The sequence below is a fragment of the Amphibalanus amphitrite genome, unplaced genomic scaffold (genome assembly GCF_019059575.1).
Source record: "Amphibalanus amphitrite isolate SeventyFive unplaced genomic scaffold, NRLGWU_Aamphi_draft 000003F_arrow, whole genome shotgun sequence".
Lineage (NCBI taxonomy): Eukaryota > Metazoa > Arthropoda > Thecostraca > Balanomorpha > Balanidae > Amphibalanus > Amphibalanus amphitrite.
Genome location: NW_024881500.1, coordinates 2493255 through 2515006, shown reverse-complemented (window position 1 = coordinate 2515006; position 21752 = coordinate 2493255). Strand labels below are relative to the sequence as shown.

The 21752-nt window shown below is 47.9% G+C and overlaps 1 protein-coding gene across 1 annotated transcript; it reads right to left on the bottom strand.

The window, feature by feature from the left end:
- Nucleotides 1–5887: 5887 nt before the first annotated feature.
- LOC122368940 (carbonic anhydrase 1-like) lies at nt 5888–12380 on the bottom strand. Its single transcript, XM_043343307.1, has 7 exons — nt 12262–12380; nt 9824–9853; nt 8263–8430; nt 7780–7918; nt 7316–7421; nt 6932–7159; nt 5888–6418 (listed from the first exon to the last, which is right to left on the bottom strand). The coding sequence occupies exons 1-7, from the start codon at nt 12323–12325 to the stop codon at nt 6152–6154; spliced, it is 1002 nt and encodes a 333-aa protein (XP_043199242.1). The 5' UTR covers nt 12326–12380; the 3' UTR covers nt 5888–6151.
- Nucleotides 12381–21752: the final 9372 nt, after the last annotated feature.

Genomic DNA, 21752 nt, shown 5'->3' with positions numbered 1-21752 from the left:
AACTATAAGTTGACCTTGAAAGGTCAACATGAAAATTTGACCTCAGGTCAAGGTCATGACCTGACCGGAAAAGGTCATGTTGCATATCAGTCGATCCGCAACGTCGAGCCGAACACATCCAAGGCGTTTTCAGCGCTCTAGCACGCCTCTATCAGAAGTTATTAGCGAAAAACTGTTAGATTCTGTTCGTGACCTGAGATGACCTCGGGGACATAAAGAGGGGTCACAGTTGCCATTTTCCGGTTCAGTGTGTCAATTTTACCTACATCTTGATGTTTGAGAGTGTCTAGAATAGCGTTCGTGCAAAACAGACGCTTTTCAATTTTCTCCCATTGACTTATAATGGAGAGAGGCCGCAAAATTGACCTGACCTTAGGTCACCGATATCAAAATTCCGAGATATACATTTTATAGATACTGTTACCCTCATCAATCGCTTAAAGTTTCAAAGTGATCGGTCACTCGGTGTACAGGGTGTCCCAGAATTACCCGGACATTTATTTTCTGGCTAAAAGTACGATTGCGCTCGCTTCTAATGATATACAAGCATCATACTTTTATAAGATATCCCTTAGCTATCGAGATTGGGGACTGTGTGCTTTTGGTAGCCGGTAACGACTCGAATCAATTGTTATCCAGAGTCAAGTAAGAGTAGTCCTTTTCCGTTTTCAGCCACTAATAGGCAACCATGGTGAATCAACTCCCGTTCTCAACTTTGTAAACGGACTTTCGGCATGGTTTTTGCTGGAGAGCTTCAGCAGCTCATCTGCAAGCAGTTAGGACTGAGCAAAACGCAATTATATCAGCTAACGAAGCCAGAGAGAGCAAGAGATAAACCTGATTGACAAGCTTGGGCTCGGCCAAAAAGGGCCATGCACCAGTTGTCAAACAAGTGGTTGCTTGTCATAGACAACAAACGTCACCGATCTAGCTAAAAACTAGCTTAACAATAGATCAGGATTATCTACAAAACATAAGTCTACTTTGCACCACTATCTTAGACAAAATTTTGGAATTTGGGGTCCTTCGCCAGAAAAATATGCGAAAACTACGGGAAAAGCAGCGCAAATCACTACAATTCATCCCAAAAACATAACATATACAACAAAACAGTATATTGAAGCACACTTTGTGTTCTAACGAAGGTATTATGTCATTTGAACCGCCCGAAAAAGGCGTGTGTGAACGTCCGATGGCTACAACGCCCCAACAGCAGAGACGGCCAGGCACCCGTCGAAAATCAAATTGTGAGACATTTTGAGTCGCCGTGCACTCATTGGGCTTGATATGATGGCCCAAAGACAACCGTTAGCACAGAGTACTACTGCGGTAATATTCTACCAGTGCGAAAACTGGATGCCGCGAACCAAATGGCCATGAACGGGTTTGTTTTGGAAACCAAATCTGTTGGAAGCCAAAGGTTGCGCAATGTTCAGACATGGAGCTTCTCCACTCCAGATGTAAAAAAAAACGCAGCAAAAGTGGCGTAGGCAGAAATTTTTGTTTGGGGGGATAATACTTAATTATTATTAAGTATTATTAATAAGTATTAGATAATAATAATTATTATTATTATTATTAATACCTTATGGCCTGGGAACACTTTGATGTCAAGTTTATCTTATATGATCGTATTATCCTCCGGCAAGAGGTCAAAGAAAACAGGCCTACACCCAGTTTCGGGAGACCCGTAAAACAACTGAGACCAGCAATGGCTGGCATTTTCCATCATTGTCGGCTGATCTTGTAACAAGCGTATCTATTGCATGTGCTATTTCACAGCCACCCTAGTTGACTATATAGGACGGTAAAAAGAAAAAAGCGCAATCATGTTTGCCTTATTTTATACGCTAATTAACAATGTCCGGGTAATTATGGGACACCCTGTAGCTATGGCAGACATTGAAACTTTTTATGAGGTGAGGTCACTTCAAGTGACCTGGTGACCTGAACTTGAATGACCTTGGTCTGAAATTTCCACATGTGTAGAATTGATGTACGATAAGGTGTACCAAAAACGGCGGCGACCCCCCCCCCCCCCACACACACACTTGGGCGCGGGTTAATCGGCACTTTTCGTCGGTTGGCTCCAGTATCCCAGCGGCTGCCGGGCTGCCACTGTCGCCCCGGCCGGCGCATTCAGGGTCTCTGCAGCGGCGCATTCAGGGTGAAGCCGGCCACACTGCCGGAGCTCTCCAGTACGCTGCGGCGGATGAGCTGCTCCAAGGCTAGCGCGGACCGGACGGCATCACGGTCAGCCTGCTCAAGCTGACGTTCCCTGTCGTCGGCCCCCACCTGCTGCACATCATCAACCGATCCATCGTGGACGGCGTGGTGGCGGTGGAGTGGAAGATGGCAGTTCTGTGACGCCGCTGTTTAAATCGGGTGATATTTTATATGAGAACAAGTACCGTCCTCATGTGTCAGTTTTACCTACTGTGTCGAAGTTAGCCAAGCGCGTCATATGTGACCAATGATGTGGTATGTTGAGAGCTGTGACATTGTGTGCCCGGAGCAGCACGGTTTTAGGCCGGCCCACTTCACGGAGTCGGCCGTGCTTGACGCTGTCAGCTACATATCCGCACACGTTGACAGGGGGCAGGTAGTCTCCCTTATGGTCCTGTTACCCTCGCCCCAGTGGGGGAGGGGGCATATGTTACCACCCTGTCGCGTTTTTTGCGTGTGAATAAAAAACCGCGGCGCGTAGCGCCGCGCCGCTTGGGGTAGCTTTTGGTAAATCAATTTTGGACAATGTGTGAAATTTTTGACCCTAGGTCATGTCAGGTCAGGTCACCAGGTCAAGTTAACTGACCAAGCCTACACAAAAGTTTGCAATCATGTCCAGCCTGCAGTCATTTGTCAGAAAGGTTTCAAACGTGGTGGATTGCATGCTGGTATGGGTGCCTACAATTTGTATATCTCGGATTTTTTATATCCGTGACCTAAGGTCAGGTCAGTGGCGTGACCATTCCATTACAAGTCAATGGAGAAAAATGAAAATGCCTCTAGATCCGTGTGTACGCATAGGAACAGTCCAAACATTTCAGAATCACAATGATTTGGACCACCCGTGATGACCAAGGTGTCATTTTTTCTAATAGACTCTAGAAAGGTCATCCGAGGCTACAAACAGCATTTTGCCAATAACTCGCGATTGGAAAGAGATAGAACGCTGGGCTCTCATTGTGTTTGTCTTGTTGAGACGCATCGACTGATATACAACATGACCTTTTCCGGTCAGGTCATGACCTTGACCTGAGGTCAAATTTTCAAGTTGACCTTTCAAGGTCAACTTTCATTTGACCTTTCAAGGTTCATTCGACGCGTCTCGGCGAGAGGAGCACGATTCTGGCAATAGAAATGTCGTGGCGTTTTGTAGTCGAAAGTTATTGTCGAAAAACACTTTTCGTAAAAACAGCTATTTTTTTAGTTTTTGCCCTCTGGAGGCTAAACCGTTGACCTGAGGTCAATTTTGGTAATGACCTTATCAAAAGAAGAGTTCAAAAGCTATCAATTGCTTTTCAATGCGTTTTTCTAGCTACCATAGTTTCTGAGATAATGGCATGTTTTCTGAAAAATATAATGACAATCGGCAAATTTTGACCTTTGATGACCTCTGGTGACCCCAATATTGCTCTAAGATGAAAAATGACCGAAATACTTTCAAACGTACACATTGCGAGCTATCGAATGCTTTTTACCGCGTCTTTCTAGCCCTCTTAGTTTTTGAGATAGATGTGGGTGGTAACATATGCCCCCCCCCCCCACTAGGGCGAAGTTGGCTGAGACCGCCACTGGGGCGCGGGTTTTAAAGTTACCTGGGTTTTAGGCCGGCCCACTTTTGCTAATCTGGGCAAAATCTTTCTGAGCCCTTACAACATGTTGTAAAATTTTCAGCGGTGGTATTCACTTAGTTATACGAGTAAGAGCGTTACACTCTGGTCCAGGGGCGGCCGAACGACTCTCAAGTCTCAACTGCTTCCCACCTGGCGACGCCTCTCATGTCAATCAGCATGGCCGGCCTTCAGACGGTGGCGACGGCTGGCGGCCGTGCACGCAATGCCCGGAGCAAAGCAGCCAATCGTCGGCGCCGACGTAACCCCTTCTGCCCCCTCCCTCTCCCTGGTACCCTCTAGCCCCATCGAAAGAGGAGTTGATGCCCCTCTTTTTCTCTGGGACCTTGCTTATCAGTTTCCGCCGACCGCCCGGTCCGAATTTCACAAGCTACTAACCTTATTTTCATTAATTGAATGTTTGTGAACCGTCAACCTGAACATAATCAACATTTTTTCGAGGGAGGTTTATTACTGTGTACAATGTGCATGGATACATTTCGAATGACTGTTGCAAATAGTCACTTTTTAATGTGTGTGTGTGTGTGTTTTTTTTTTTTTTGATCGGCGTATCCCGTATATCTCGGTAAGGGGGACGTTTCACCCGTCTCCGATGACCATGACATTAAAAAACCATCGGGAGCCTAAATCAAGCTTTTTATTACATGACAAACGTTGATTTCTGTAATACAAAGAATCGGCTAGAGGAGAAAATCAAAAGCCAATAGTCCTGAGATTACACACAGAAGTTCCCTCTATCGACTACAAAGATCCAGTAGAACAAAACTCACAATTAGATATGTAACGCAACATAAGTAGCGCAGAAACCAATGCTACGCGAGTTAAAAATAGTATCTGCGTGGCTACTGGTTATCAGCATTGTAATCGCACATTTACACAAGATTAACTAACATGGGTGTTACATTTCACCTCAAAGCGTAACATTAAAACATCATCGAAGCGTTCTTAAAAAATAAGTTATCGTAACAATGAAGTAAAGCGGCATTCTAACAGCTGCGGTCTACACTCCGTTCCACAGCCCGCCGTTGTGCCTCACGCCCCTCTAATTTATATTCTAGCATATATGCATAACATATATACATATATAACATATATACTAACATAACATATATACTAACACTGTGCTTTGATGCAAACGCCATATTTCATGATGCATAATAAATACACCAACTCGTTTTGAGATCAAGCTTGGAAAAATAGTTCTTTCATAAACATGTTCATAGACAATCTTCATTATTTATGCATTTTTAATTCCTTGTGTATGCTCGAGTATCACAAGCCGTGACCAATGTGTTAACCCTCGCCGGCACAGGCCATTTTGCGTCCTTCGACGGCACAAGGGTGGTACGCTCCCCTCGCGTTTGGCCCCTGATCGAGCTAGAGCTTCGCGGAAAAAAAAAAACGAGCGTGTTGCCCGTCACGAGAGGAAGCCGATGATACCCAATTTTAAGGTCCTAGATCATCGGGTGACCTTCCAGGTCAGGTCAATGACCCGAAAACCGGGAAAATCGGGATCTGTTAGAAAGTCGTAAAGTGTGGCTGTTATGTGGTTTTCCGGGGTGCTGATCACGAATATCGTGTTAGTTTTGATCAGAGATGATGTCTTCAAGCATTTAGACCAGGTCGGGTCAGGTCAGGTCAGGTCAACCGGTAGGGGTTGTGACGGGTATTCGTAATACGTGTCAACCGCCTCTGACAGCTTCGTAACATGTTACGAAGGCACCAAAGCTACTTCGTAAATGTTCAAATGGTTGCTAAATTCGAATTCAGCTCCAAAAACTAGCCTAGAAACATGTAAAACTCGAAAAATTTGAACCGAGGTCACCCGAGGTCACTAAAGGTCAATGACCTGAGCTGACCTTCAGGTGACCTTGACACCCACCCTAATGTATGGGAGCAACATCAAATCACATGTCTGAACGTTTAAAACCACGAAAAGCTTGCAAACGCGCGGCTAATGCGAGCCGACATACGCCGAATCGCGATTCCGGCCAAACATGGTCTCGGAAAAGAGGTCACAGGTCAAAGGTCATTTGGGTCAGGGTCATGAAATTTTCAGGGTAGGTGTAAAATTTATCAATGCTAAAGTACTGAAAGTTTCGTCGCGATCGGCCGCTTTTTACGCGAGCTACCTATTCACGAAAAACCTTAGGGGAGGGGGGGGGGTCATCACCCCCCCCCCCCTGTGCCGGCGAAGGTTAATAAAATGCGTTGCTTTCACGGAGATAAAACCTTCTTTGACACCATTTAGCACAGCACTCATGGTTCGGGGCGTTCAGATATTCAGTTTCAGCTCTTCACAGAGTGAGGGCGACGGCTGCGCTCAGGGTAGTGAGGGTGGCAGCCAACTGCAGCAGCAGCAGAGACGCTACAGCCGCTGTTGCTGACGACTGCGGTCCCGAGGCCGCCGCCTCCTGCCCGTCACGCTGGGGCTTCATCTCCAGAGCCGCCTCGTCGAGCGGTCGGCGCTCAAACACTTGTCGGCCGTACGGCAGCTGAACCAGCCGGTAGTTGTGGCCGATCGGTCGGCTCCGGAGGCCCGTCAGCGTCCGAAACCGAGCCATCTGCCGCACACATCAGTCACCCGTCACCGGCGGTAGGGACGCCGCAGCTTCAAAATGCTGAGTGGCAAACGATTCAACAGCTAAATAGCAATGCTTCCATAAACTCAGTAGTCATTTGATACATGAAACCTGAATTATTAACGAATCATTAACTGAATTATTTACGAATATAAGCAGGGCTGCGGAGTCGGAGTCGGTCGGAGTCGACAGTTGTGACCGGAGTCGGAGTCGGAGTCACCGAAAATCTGTCGACTCCGCAGCCCTGCTAGGTCTGCGGAGTCGGAGTCGGGAGTTGGAGTCGGTCGGAGTCGACAATTCTGCCCGGAGTCAGAGTCGGAGTCGGAGCTGGTTTTTGAAAGCCGGAGCCGGAGTCGGAGTCGGAGTCGCCGAAAATCCATCGACTCCGCAGTCCTGAATATAAGCAAATTAAGTGAATACCGATCAATTATGCCCTACTTGCACCCTCTGTGCATGCATGAGACTTCCCGAACTAAAATCATGGCTAAAACCTACCTGTTGTTCAGTGGCCTGGACGGGCTGCTTGAAGATAGTCCAAGTGACGACCTCGTAGCAGCCTGGCGTGGTTAGGGAGCCCTCGTAGCGGTAAAAGTGTCCGAGATCGTTCGGCATCAGCTCCAGCAGGCTCGGTGGCTCGGAGAGTAGGGTGGAGGCGCCACCGGCTCTGATGCGGTCCAGGGCCGGAGAGAGACGCATCAAACCACTGTTGGGAGACGGGCCCACCTGGAAATGGTACAGAAAACTGTCAAATAGTGGTCATGTCGGTTGGTAATCATGCAGAAACTGACAATCTGTATCCACAAAGCATAGTAAGCAGCCATGTTGAATCTTCTCAAAGGTCGGAAAAAGACCATGAATGTGTTCGTAATCACATCCTACCTCAAACCAGACTGCAAGGACTGCCAGTCCATCGGGTCGCTGGGTAGCCTTCGTCAGGGAGTCATACTTGGTGTTCTGGCACAGAATGTGCATCTCCAACGGGTAACTGTCAAAGGAATAGCCGTCAAATCGACTGAAGATATAGCGATTTCTTTTTGTCAGCGGGGCAAAGCAGTCCGGTCTCTCTCTCTCTCTCTCTCTCTCTCTCTCTCTCTCTCTCTCTCTCTCTCTCTCTCTCTCTCTCTCTCTCTCTCTCTCTCTCTCTCTCTCTCTCTCTCTCTCTCTCTCTCTCTCTCTCTCTTCTTTTACTAGTCATAATGCAACAAACTAATTGTACTTATAGTGCATTACAGACATTGACGCAAAAAGGCCACACCCCATTGCCACATATTCCTCTCAGCCCTCAGCGTACGTTTAACTTCTCCCGAAAACAGCCGAGACAGGACTGCGGTATGCTCTCGAACCTGTGTCCGTCCAGATGATGCTCCGAGCCGACTGTGTCGTTCTCGCCCCAGTGGAAGTGGAAACCGACCACGCTGTACTCGCCATACAGCGAGCCCGCCCTCACCAGTGGCACGTGTCCAGAGGTCAAGGCCACCAGAGCTGACGAATGGGACACCAGCTTAGTCACATGGCTATTGGCTACACTCGTCTAAGAAAGGAACTTCAGTTGAGGCTAAAGAAGTAGGAAACGACTGCAACAATTGATGTCCGACACACAAAAGCAAGACTTTTTCCGGATGATATCGGACACCCTCAAAACACTTTTCTTTGTGACAATTAAATCAGTCTAACCAAGCATGCATGGAAATCATTTGGCATCAACTCCATCATAGGCCTCTGAACACCGAGAGCTATACAGAGGTCGACTCCATGCAAGGTACCCGCGCAGAAATACGAGTATCAAGTGAGAGAGCTGTTCATAACGCAAAAGACGTCATGCTCACCACCGACGTAGTTATTGGTGACGTTGGCGCTAAGAGGCGCGTGGTCGAAAAAGTGCAGCTCCAGCGGCTGAAGGTGCTTCTGCTGCACCGACTTCGAGTGGATGTCGATGGGCGACTGCTGGTGGTGGTCGCATTCCTTGTAGCCGAGGCGGCTCCATTGGCTGGGACCTGACGGAGAGTGAAGGTAATAATTCGTTTTGGGGTGTTGTTGAGTTGTTTTGGGTGTTATCCATGCGCGCAAACGCGCAGCTTATTATCTTTGAGAACAAGTTTGAGAAGGTACATATTGCTGTGATTGTTGTCTGCAGAATTGCTGTAAATAGTTGTCATTTTTTAGCCTTTTGACACCTTTTGCATCGATTTCATTTATTTCGTATTTATCTACATTAACCAATGTTATCTAAACAACGTACTTTCTCCGGTAGTCGTTTAGGACCACAAGTCAGACGCGTGATCTACAACGTGCACTCCTTTTTCACGGGGCAAAAATACCAGCAACTGGGAGTTCCCGAGGCAAGCGTTCTGCCCATACCTGTCGCCAAAGAGACCAGTAAAGCGACATGAGTATCGACAAGGACAGTCGAGGCGATTGTCAGACCGTTAGTCAGAAGGTGCAGCAGGTGGCTGTTTCACCAGTCCGGAGAGGAAAGCTGCTCCAGGATCTGAGCAGGGTGCTGATCCAGCGCGTTGCCGTGATGGATGAATTCGAATTCGGCGTCATGGCGCGACGTGGGTGCTTCGGAGGGCTACGACCCGAGTGAGTGCGCCGTTACATTTGCGACATTTTAGGACCTATAAAGGTACAAAGGTTCATGCATGATGTCGTAGGTCCTTGACCTGACCTGAGGATGCGGTTGATGATAAAAGATCCGGATTGAAGCAAGGATCGGTATGCTAGCTTTCAGCTCTCTATCGCCTGCGTGTTCCGAGCTATCGCAAGAAAAACCTTACGGAGGGTGCTACCTCCCCTCAGCCAACTAGGGTTAAATCTGCTAGTCAACACTTTTATCATGCATGTGTAAGCATACGGTCAACAAGCTCTCTAGCAATGACAAGAATCATGTTAATCGAAAATGTCTGAATGACTTGATTGACCCCTCCCTATTGCCTCTGTACAGCAAGATAGCTGTCGCTATAAAGTGTCTTGATTTTCTACTTGCCATCACGTGCGAGCTGCCGAAAGAAATCTGACCGCAAGCTTGATATGGAACAGAGTATTCCTAGTTGCCGCCGCACAGCAGCTCGCTTTGTAATGTCGCGCGTGAGCAATAGTCACGAGATTATTAAAATTGATGCATTTTGTGTCAGTTGAAAAGGTAGGGCTGGGTCCCGCTGGGAATTTGTGTGCTTAAAAAATATCGTTATCGTCTTTCGATATTCGTACTTAAATAAATAATATCCCGTATAATATGAATGTCTTTCGTTAATCGTTTCATCTAACCTTTTGGTCTTTCGGATCGTCATGAGGCCGTAACAATATTCGTTAAAAGTGCGCATGTGCTCCCCTTATAGATCTCACACTTTCACAGTCTGTTTACATGTTTTTAAGCGTTTTACTTACCATTGCTTCCTTCATACGTCCAGTCCTGCTCTGTAAAAAAATAGGGCACCTTGTCGGAACGGTAAATAGGGCTTAAACACAATACACTGCGATGCAACAAGACGCAAGATGCAAGAAAAAAAAACAGACAGCACACTGCTAAAATTGGCACGATAATGAGCTCAATAGATTTATTCGATTGCAAGAATATCTGAGTGAATCACAATTAATGTAGGTAGGTATTCCGGTGCAATAGGCTTCTGGAGGTCACGATTGGCTGGATAGGTGCCGTCACAGATAACAGTAGTACTGTTATCTACTACTGTAGTAGTACTACTGTTATCTGTGGTGCCGTCTATAGCTATTTATAGTCACCGTGGTGCCGTTTGTCATAGCTGCTCCACTCAAAACCGGGGCGCATAATACCTACGCACGTTCGCTGGCGGATCCAGGGGGGGGGGGGGCAGGGCCTAAAGCCCCCCATTCGAAACTCGACAGGGGCGGCAATATAAATAAGCCCAAATGCACCGGGATTGGTCATCAAAATGAATACCAGCGACGTGATCGACGCGTTTGCGACATCTGGCGCCCGACGTTTGAACATGAAACAGAAACTCCAGTGAAGTCAACGGCAAGACGATACCTTTTAATTCATGGTTAATATCCTGCTGAACATTGTATCTGAAACTGATTATAGCTCAACATTTTCCCTCAAAATTGATTCATCAAATAAGACAGAAGTGCTTGAATGACTCTATTTCAGCTATGAGCATTTGGCGCTGAAATACGCATAAACATACATGCCGCAACGAGACAGTAATTTTTTTCTAGTTGGTCATTCATTAAGGACGGGAATCGACTTATCTCTATAGATGAATGATAATTAATCGTAGTTTCCTGCTGCGGTCATCATGATGGCCGATTCGGTTTATTTTTCTTTTCAAGTGTCCTCCTTCTCTGTCTGGGACGCACTGATCCTTCCCATCTCGGTTGTTGGCTTTCTCGACCTCAGGTGTGTCCTGCCACTCCTCGCTTCCCAGTGTCATTTTTGCGAAGCGTTCATTTGATTTGATGGATTGGTTTTACGGCATTACTAATATACATATTTGTACGTGCTACATCTTATTGAACCCAGGAGTCAGATGGGGAAATTACAGCAAATTTAGGCCCTCTCCCCCAAACTGGATGTCTGGATCCGTCAGTGGCCCGATACCTGTGTCTCCGAGGACTCTCACAACTTGCGCTTGTAAAAGCCTTTACCAGTGACTGTTAGAGCCCCACACGGGCACTTCTGAGGGCCCTACGCCGCCGGCTCTGAGCCCTACCAGTGCCTCTAAGGACTCCGAGGATCCCACAATGTATTTCTGAATATATGTTTATATTTTCCGAATAAAAGTTTAGCTTTCGTTGTATTCTCGAAAAGCCGCAAAATATCCTGGATTTCGGGCAACGCGGGGGTAATGCCCCCTCCCCTCACCCTGGATCCGCCAGTATGGTCAGGTGGCCTACCATTAAAAAAAAAATCATCGTATTCGGGCAGTAAAGAAAAACAAGTGGCCTAAATCGGATGAGAAAACAGGATTTGGGGGTACCCTAGGTTTGGCTCCTTCCCTGGTTTGCCCCCCCCCCCCCCTTCCAGCGCTCAAGCCCTGGATCCGCCAGTGCATACGTTTGCACTTTGTTCTGACTGAAACATCTTGGAGACGGGACAGGCAGCGTGAACGTAGCGTCTGGCCTAAATCTCTCTTGATCTCTGAGAAAAACCCTTTGCCTGGATGGCACAGGGTGGCAATGTGGAGCGTCCAACTCCTCTATCTTTTACCATGGTCACAATCTAAGTGCATCATTGAACATAGGGCCACTTAGCATAGCTAATTTACTCATAACGAGCCTAAAGGTGGCCGCACACTAGGCCATTCGGCGGGCGGGATTCCGCAAAAACGGAATTCTTTTCGGCGTATATAATATTACTTTTTGAATAGCCAGTTAAGTGCATGGAGCCATTAATTGCGAGGAAAGAAATGACATTACGGCTTTCTTATCAAATAAAAGTCTATTTCTCGGCCACACCATCAATAGTTAGTGAGTATCAAGTTCCACAATATCGGCTTTCCGCGGTGAAGTCGCGAAAAAAGCTGAACCAGTTCAATTTTTTCGCGATTCCGCGGCTGTCCGCGCGCATGCGCACTCTGTCCGTGAACAGCTGGCTGCCGACCCTTCACAGCCACATTTTTCGTTTCGGCGGTTGGTTCGGCGTCCGCGGAGGCGTAATGTCGCCTACGGAATTTGGCTTTTGCGGAGTCCCGCCCGCCGAATGGCCCAGTGTGCGGCCGCCTTAAAGGTGTTACCATAGATAACATGAACTACCATAGATAACATGGTAGTTCATGTTATCTATGGTGTTACCTATCAATAATTTCGATGATCTAGGCATATTCAACAATTATCGTTTCACTCACCAGCTAGGCAAAGTGCCACTCCCAAAACCAGCCCGGCGAGCGCACCAGGCCATGGTGACGACATCACCACTGGTGGCGGCCCACTGCACCGCACTGACCTCGCAGTCAACAGCAGCCCTGTGGAGCTGGTATCGACCGCTGCCACCGCCCAGCGCGCGCGCAGTCGCCGCCGGACGCCAGGCTGCAGATGCCACTCGATAGATGGCGCCGCTCACCAAAGGAAACTGTAAAGATGACGCTACAAAACGAGTTAATGAAGTCCTGAGGTCAATGCGTAGTATGAAATAAAATCAGTGCCGTATCAGTATTGCATTCCTAATTTTCAGCCGATTCATGGCCCATCCACAGTCAAAAAGGGGCCGGATGACGCATGTCCACAGTACGCGCGTAGTATTATTTTAACGAGAAGCTGCTTTATTTGAGTTAGTACCTACCGTGCGTCACGCGCTGTCGCATACAAGCTTCACCAGGTCCTGAGATAACAATCTGCAACAAGTGATAGGCGCCACGTTGCTTCGCTGTCTCCCTCGTCTCAGTATCCATTGCTGCTTAGTGTTTAGGCTATCGTAATGCTTGGAGTGCTTACACGTCAACGTAGCGAGTCGAAACAGCTGACATGCACTCTTCTAATGGATCAACTGCCTACAGAGAGGTGGCACTGTTTTGAAGGAGGGTGTGGTGTAGGCGCGCAAAATGTCGCTACTTATTAATGCATTCGATTAGAGATGTTTTTATTTATTGTGGAGCGTGATTAGTCACGAGAAGTTGAAAATGTGTTTAATGTGGTTGATTCATTCCAAGGCCATATTATATTCCTGATTTTTGCTTCCTTATAACTCAGTTTTGTTTTCTCTAATACGTCTTCTCTAATTTACACATTAAATTAAAATTTATTATTACATGGCTCCTGTGTTAATTTGACATGAGATATTTTTTACTATTGCCCGACATCAGGTTACTGACCTTTCAGTGTCAGGTTACTGACCTTTCTGAAGGTGAGAAGCGGTTGCCATGTCAACGGTCAATAGTAAGTTGCTCGCGCAGTGGTGTTTGAACAAAAATTCAAATGTCGTAATTTTATTGTCGTTTTCTCAGACTGTTCAGTTTGATTTCGTGATTGGCTAGTCAAGTCATCAAGAACTGGGCCGTCATTTGAACATGTCCGTTCAAATTCCCCAATTTAATTTGTTGGAGCCGCATGAATTGGATGAGCTATTTTCATCGCGCAGGGCTCAGGGCACTAAAAAGGTGATTAAATCAGCAGAAGACGTCTTCATTGAGTTCTTGCAAGTAAAAGGCATATCTGTTGAAAGCTGCATGCACAGCAACGATGTCCTGGACAGTGGACAACGCTGTGAAGGAGTTCTTCATTACTGTAAAACCCAAGGACGGTGAACGCTACAAATCGAAGAGTCTCCACACTCTCAAGTACGGCGTGAAACAGTAGGTACCTGTTGACGTCGATGGGAAAGGATATCAGCGATGAAGGGAATATCACAGGCTGCATCTTCAACTTTAACATGTAAAGCAGCTAAGTGTGTGCCGTAGAATGTGACGTGGGTATGATTGTATATCCAATACATTCAATTGTACCATGATATTTGTGTTTGGATATTTTTATTACGGGATGAATGAGTACTAAGTAAAGATTTCGAGAGTTGGCCATGTAATAAAACGAATACTGCATGGGGGAGCGGCAATAGCAAAAATATTGCCCTCTGTAACGTCACTGTCGCCCTCGGGTGAAGACCTCCACAAGTGATATTGCCCTCGGCTTCGCCTCGGGCAATAGCACTTGTTTCGGTCTTCACCCTCGGGCGACAGTGACGTCACATCGGGCAATATTTTTTGCTATTGCCCGCTCCCCCATGCAGTATTCGTATAATGTTTGCATTAAATTTTACTTGAGTGCGTTATGTGTATTGTATTCCTGATTATGAGCCGATTCACAGCCAAAAAGGAGCCGGCACAGGAGGCTGGGGTGCACGTAGAAGCGCGTGAGATGAACCAGCCATGTACCCCTCGGATTTGACCCATTGAGGATCTGCGGAGGCTCATCAAACAGAACGTGTATAAGGGAAGGTGACAGGTCCCCTGTGACGCACAGTTGATACAGAGAATACAGCAGGTCATCCGTGACATTTACTCGGAGGCACCGCGAAAGACTATAGCGAGGCTGCCAGAGTGCGTGCACCTGGCGGCTGACAGAGGTCCGATGTCGCAGATCCACCAAGCTGAGCATGATCACAACATAATAAATGCACAATAGCACGATTTTTGTTGTTTCTGCTTGAAAACTTTCAGCACAGTAACGATTTAAACTTTGTCCAGCTTAATACTGACCACCCGTTATTTAAGACCCGACACGAGGTGTACTACATACACTTTCAACACTCTGTGTGCGCCAGAAGTGGCGCTGGCCGTCGCCTTCAGCGGGATCGCAGCCACCCTGCTGGACGGCGGTCGAACCTTCCACTCGAGGTTTAAAGCACCGCTGTAGGTGACTGCCACATCCACCTGCAACGTGTCGGCGCAGAGCCCCCTAACCGACCTGGCTCGCCGAGCCAGGCTAATCATCTGGGACGAGTATAAATAAATCCCAGATGGGACATCTGGGATTTATTTGCTGTTCTTGCAATAGGAATTGTAAACAAAAACAATCATTCAAGGCCATAGAAAGCAGAAAGCACTGCAATAATTTGTTTACTTTGACCTTGCTTTGACCAAGGCCATACATCAATATAAACATATCTTTGTTTCTTCATTAGTTTCCTTAACATAATTTTTCAGTTTTGATTTTCCTCTGTTGTTTCAAATCTTGGTTTCAAATATGATAAGAGCCTCTCAGAGAAACAACAAGCTGCCGATCTTCCGTCTCTTGGTGGAAAAGATACATGTAAGTACCTCAACCTATATCAATAGGGTGACCAAGGTGCCTCACCTCACCTTGGTTGAAAACCTCTGTGTGACGTTTGCACTAGTAATACCAACTGGAACACGTCAACTTGTTAACGGTCAAAGGTTCCCTTATGTATAAAGTTACGTAGCTATCTGTCCGTTGACATGTTAATCTAACAAATCACTTGCGGTTAAAAGTATTACCATACTCATTTCATATTTGTTACTGTATTGAAAAGAGGACATCCATGTGTTTCCCCTCCGTCTGTCTCCAATCAACAAGGTATATATTATAACATAAAGTAGGTATTCAGCAACAATGCATTTTTACGGTTTACAATGTATCAGTATGGAGTGCTTCATACCTTTTAAGTGCCTAATTCGTATTCAAAAGTTATTTCAAAATAAAAAGACAGGAAATATGATTCATATTCATACCAACGATGACCAAAACAACGGGTGATGTCAAACGTCATGCAGCTCAGAGCAACGCAGAATTTTGTGGGATATCAAGAACATGAAAAATTACTCGAGTGTAAAATGCATCGCTTTATGAAACCGATCTGCTGCATTTCTCTCCAAAAACAGCTGTTGGGCATAAAAGTCGACGTAGTAAAATTTCGGTCGCAAAATACAACCCCGTTTTCTTTATGAAACCGCTAGGGCATAAAATCCGGCAAAAACGGGTGGGAAATTGCGCCGGTTGTATTTTACTACCTTTTATGAAATCGGCCGCTGCAAGCCAGCCCCGGGGCTGCACAAGCACAAACCGCCGAGTTCGCCCAGTGACTGCTGCACCGGCGAAGGTCGTCTGCCAGAAGACGCCAACGGCGACATCCAAACGCTAAAACCTGACGAAGATATCATCATGTCCAAGTGTGAAGAAACCATCAAAGACGTTCTGAAAGCCTTGGAGGTCAACTCGGTGACCAGAGTTATCGTGCTAGGAGTCTATGACCCATCCATCCGAAGGTGATGGCTGCTGAAGGTGTGGAAGCCTACAAGACTTTAGAGAACCGCTATGCAAAGGTCACGCAAAACCTGGGCCATTACCTCGTGGACCCAGTCCGTCTACTAAGTGATGAAAGAGGTCGTAAGAGAGAGCTCTGTACACGAAAGCATGTTCAGGGAATATATTTGCTTTATTGTAGGACATAATAGCGGTTATTTGAAGACCACTACATATTATCGCTATTGTAATGTCCTTGAAGATCATACCCGTGCATACTATTTTCGTGCCATTTGGATACCATTTTTATTCCGTTGGGCAATATTATTCAATTAGATAATGGAGGCAAGGGATACAGCTCGCGAAACACCAACAGCGAGGCGCAGGAGGCTTGATAACGAGAGTAGTCAGCGTCAACGCGAAAATCATCGCCACCAGCTGCGAGACCTGTCCCGGCTGGGGTGCGAAACAGTGGACGCAAGTGAGAAGAGGGAGAGCTCGCGAGTCGCAACGACGCTGCGAGGAGGGCATACATGAACATAACCAACAACAACGATCCCAGCAAATTCAATTCAATAGCATGGGTGAAACGCTCCATCAGTCTCTGTCCCTGCCAGTGCCACTGAAACGACCTGCCGGGGCTGACCGGCGAACAGCTACAGGCGCTGCAGACACAGCTGGAGGCACTTCGGCTCCTCGTCATCGACGAAATGTCGATGGTGGGGAGAAAACTTCTGCGCGCCGTGGACCTGCGCCTCCGCCAGGCCTTCCCACGCCACTCCTCTGAGCCCTTCGGTGCAGTGAGCGTGCGTCTCATGGGAGACTTCGGACAACTGCCTCCCGTCATGGATCGACCAATGCACGACTCAAATAGCCAACATTTAGTTGGCTATTTTTTCCATATGTATAATCTTCCCTAACACGACATAATTGGCGCAAACATTTCAAAATAAAACCTTCCGACGAAGTTACTTTTGCGGTGGTTTGGTGCAAGAGGAATTGGCTAAAATCGAGTGAAGTGGGGCGAGTTTTCTGGTTAAAACTCCACATTGTTTACCTTTTCTACCCCACTATTGCAGAGAAACTGGGTAATGATTAATGACTGACGTGACGCCACGACGTTTGCAAGACAAACTACCAGCACACCGGTCCCAAAAGCACTTGTCGCCAGGTAACAACCACATGAAGACGATCCCGAAGCCCAGGTATTTGTGAACACCACTCTGAAGACAGGCGTTGCATACATCAGCAAACTGTAAGCACGGCAGGATGCGTTTCTTCTATTCAATCTCGTGAACAGTTGGACGGGTGTTCAAAAACAACGGGTGTCTCACAACCGAAAAACTGACGCCGGTCGACCAAGAGCAACGAGCTGCCTTCTCAAGCTGGGTGAATGAGAAGCTCACCGAAAACTCAAAACTTTTTGCAACAGGTGTGGTTCACAGATGAAGCGCACTTTCACCTGAACGGCACAGTCAACACCCAGAACTGCCGCATCTGGGCCTCGATTCGGCCAGACATCACCCTACAAGCCCCAATGCACAGCCCAAAAGTGACAGTGTGGTGTGCAAGGACTTCCACGGGGATCATCGGCCCTTTCTGGTTTGAAGATCGCCTCGGCACAGCGCAGTCTGTCAGCAAAGAGCGCTACGTGGAAGTTCTAGAGAAGTTCTGGAAGAGAGCAAATCATCCCGGCAGTGGCGACCAGAGCCAGCAAAGGTTTCAGCAGGACGGAGCTAGTCCCCACACCGCCAGCATGAGTCTGGAATGGCTGCAGCAGCACTTTGGACAGCACGTCATCAGCCTCAAGACAGAAAACATCTGGCCCCCTCACTCACCAGACCTGACCCCTCTCGACTTTTTGTCGACAAAAAAGACAAAAAGTTTTGTCGAGACTTTTTGTTTACAAAGTGTGAGATAATTCGTAAGATATGATATGGGCATCGAACACCAACCACTAGCATTTACAACGCTATCACATTTATTCCTAATATCTTGGTTTTCAGGTTCAACAACGACAATGGCGTGGCGGGGAGCAGCGTCGCAAGCCATATGACAACGGAAGTTGAAAAAGCAGATGCCGGTGAGGCGGAAACTGTCCGCATCGTGGCACTCGGAGACAGTCACGCGAAGAGGACAGCCGCACGTCCAGCCTCCATCCAGTAGGAACAATAACAATAGAGTGTCAGCAGAGCGGGAGCTCATACTTATTTCCGGGGCGTGGGTTAAGTGGGTTAAAGGTTCAACTCTGAGAGCACTGAACGTTAACAATATTCCGAGCGATTCCACGGCGAACAATCCCACCCAACCCCTTGGGGGTTCTCCTGTCTCTTGGAGGAAACCAAGAGGAAACGAAATGTTACAAAAAGTTGAACAACACCTCCGTCTTAGCCCTCAAATGGTTGCAAACAACTGTGCAGTGGTGGTGAATGGTACTGTCTCTTTTAACTATCATGCTTATGGACCTGTCTGTGTTTTTGTGTGTTTGGCTCGTCTTATTTGGTTACTACTGAGCTACTGACTGCCTCGTCGTGTTTATCGACGTTTGTGTTTTGTGTGTTGCAGAAAGCCGTTATAATACATTGAGTCTTGGAGCATGAGGTTCCGCCGGTACAAGTGAAAATGCACAATGCACATGGTTTGGTTGTCGTTATGATTTCAAAAGTTCTCTAAACCCAATACACGTCGTCCACTCGGCTTTCGCCGTCCTCTCTTTTGGCGGCAACGCTCTCGCCAGGCACCCCAAGCCGGACAAACCAGTAAGCCTGGTTGTTGACGTGGAGGGGGCTCGGCGCGCCTGCGTCCTAGAGCTCCGTAAAGTATTTGATCAGGTGGAGCTCGTGGAGGGGGTGAGAGCGCTGGGACCGTCCACTGGTTAGGCGCATATTCAGCGCACAATCGTTCAGCGGCTAGCGCGCTCTGAAACGTTCAATTATTTCAACTCGTCAGCGCGTGATTCGGCGCCGACCAGCCGACGAATAATCAGCTGACTGCGCTTCATCGCGCGTTCGGCGCTGAACCGCAGTCAGCGCACAGCCCATAGGCTCCAATGTTAAATTCAGCGCGTAAATGTGCGCGCCTAACCAGTGGACGGCGGCCTTCGCGACAACGGAATTGGGCTCCTCATACAAATCGTTATATAGAGACCTTGAGCTGGGACGATACTCCAGTGACACTGGCCAAGCCGTCGTGACCGTTCATACCAAATATATATCTTTCGGATAACGTACATTTCACCCCTCCCCCCCCCCTACGGGACGCGGGTTAACAAGCCAGGCACCCACCGGGCGATGTGCTTCCAGGTGCACAAATCGAAGTATCCTATCCCAAAGCTCACGTGGCTCACTCTCCCGCTCTTTCCTTTGTCGCCCTAAAAGGCGCTTTTCCTGTTACATTGCAAAGACACGCATCGCGATCGCCCGTAACCAGCCGCATTGCTTTCAACCCCGAAGCGAAGGTGCCCAGTTTAACGAAGTCATGTGCTTTTGGAAAAAAGTGATTATGAATCGCTTGCATCGCTCAGGAATGCTTCGGGACCCTTGACGGCTACGGTTGTCAATTGTGATAGAAGTGATTAGATACTATTAAAAAAAAGTCGTTAGACATTGTTGCTGTCTAATTTCATTGAAACTTGCGAGTTTTCTGTGCTTGGTTTTGCTAGAAGACTTGAAGACTCGGAAAGAACAGACACGGTGAGTTTGACGCTGCCCTGCCACGCTCGACCATCTAGCAAACTGCTAGCATTCTTGACACTTTCACACTCACAGTTTTCCTTTTCTATTGCTTTTAAGATTTTAGATTCGGCAACAACAATGGTTAGGCGGCCAATATCGTCGTCAACCATATGGAGAAAGCACATGATGCCGGCGGGGCGCGTGCTGTCCACATCGCGGCACTGGGCGACAGCCACGCCAAAAGGACAATTCGCACCCAGCCCCCTCCGGGAAAGACAACGACGCTGGCGTGAAACCAGACTGGGACTTCATCTACCCGGGGCGTGGGGCTGGGGAGCCGCCCCTTGCTGGGCACTGGAACGCCACCATGGGCTGCTGGCCCCGAAGGATCCGCTGGCAGGGCTGCTAGTCCGGTTGTCAATGAGGTCAACGAGGAGCAACCCAAGGAGGACGCCTGGAGAGCACCCCAATCCAATCACTTGCGAGCAAGGTCACCCGGGCTCAGCTTGGCACGTCGTAAGTAAAAACTGAGGCACTTCAGATGTGTTGAGCAATGGTCCTTTGCTATGTAGCATTTCTGTTTGTCGTTGGGCACTACGCACTGGTTGACCTGGGCTGGGTTTCCGGGCACTGCAGCACCGTCAGCAGCAGTGACGCGGTTCCCAGCGACAGCCTTGGCCCTGGCACTCTGGTGGCACACAATCTCAAAATGTCCTCGTTCACCATACGACCAAAAGATGGCGCCCACGGCGCGATACCTCCGAGTCGGTGTGTTGTCGACGGCCTGGCCTAAAAACTGTTTTCGCTACAATATGCTGTCTTGTACTTCACCATTTGTCGAATGGCTCAAAAGTTATGGCGGATAAAGAAGTGTCAGATGTATTAGAGACACCCTGTATAGTGTATATCTGCAAAACGGCCAGATGTGAAAAAAACGAGATGAAATCGAGACCTCTCTTCCTCCAAAGCATCGGGACCGTCATGAAAAACCCTACGCAATACCGTGCAAACGCTATCTCGGGCGTCATTTTGGTCGCCGAGACGACGGGCCTGCGGACATCATAAAACGTAAGGAAGGAGACACACCAAAAATGAAAAATCGAAATTCATGCCAATGGGGATTTCCATGGTCGGCGTCTAGGCTCGGCTGTTACAAAAAGTCGCCACCAAATTGGGTGATTGTCAATAGGGTACCTACTTGACACCAGTTACTGCAAGTGCATAGGTTGTCTCAGCCGCGACTTGGAAAAAGACGCTCTCTGGCTTAGGAAGCAGGTGATGGCTATTTTGCAAAAGACCTACCCGGCGTGCGTTTCTTCGTACTCCCTACGGCGTTGCAGAAATACTTGCATGATTCTGCAAATACGGTACAGACACCAAAAGCAAACCGCAAGCATTCCTGACACTTTCACACTCACAGTTTTCCTTCTCTATTGCTTTTAAGATTCGGCAACAACAATGTTGAGGCGGCCAATATCGTCGCCAACTATATGGAAAAAGCACATATGATGCCGGCGGGGGGCGTGCTGTCCACATCGTGGCGTTCGGCGACAGCCACGCCAAAAGGACAATTCGCACCCTGCCCCCTCCGGTAAAGACAACGACGCTGGCGTGAAACCAGACTGGGACTTCATCTACCCGGGGCGCGGGGCTGGGGAGCCCCTTGCTGGGCACTGGGAGGCCACCATGGGCAGCCGGCCCCGAAACAGCCGCTGGCAGGGCTGCTAGTCCGGTTGGCAACGAGGTCAGTTTGTACTTCATATCATTCCCTCACTGCATCAATCGGTCCCTCTCCTCTCGACTTCACGGCGAACAACCCCATCAAGTGACCTGGGGGTTGCCGTGTCCCTCGGAGAAGAAGAAATGCTATACACAGAGGAAGGACACCTCTAACACCATTCACCGTTACTTTGAAACAGGCTTGAAGGAAATGAAAGCGGCCGTCCGCAATTCCTGAGAGGGCAAGCCAT

Coding starts and splice junctions, on each gene's coding strand:
- LOC122368940 (XM_043343307.1), bottom strand. CDS start 12,325: ATGTCGTCACCATGGCCTGGTGCGCTCGCCGGGCTGGTTTTGGGAGTG. Junction 9,854..12,261: donor AGTGGCACTTTGCCTAGCTG/GTGAGTGAAACG, acceptor ATTTTTTTACAG/AGCAGGACTGGACGTATGAA. Junction 6,419..6,931: donor TCCAGGCCACTGAACAACAG/GTAGGTTTTAGC, acceptor TGTGTGCGGCAG/ATGGCTCGGTTTCGGACGCT.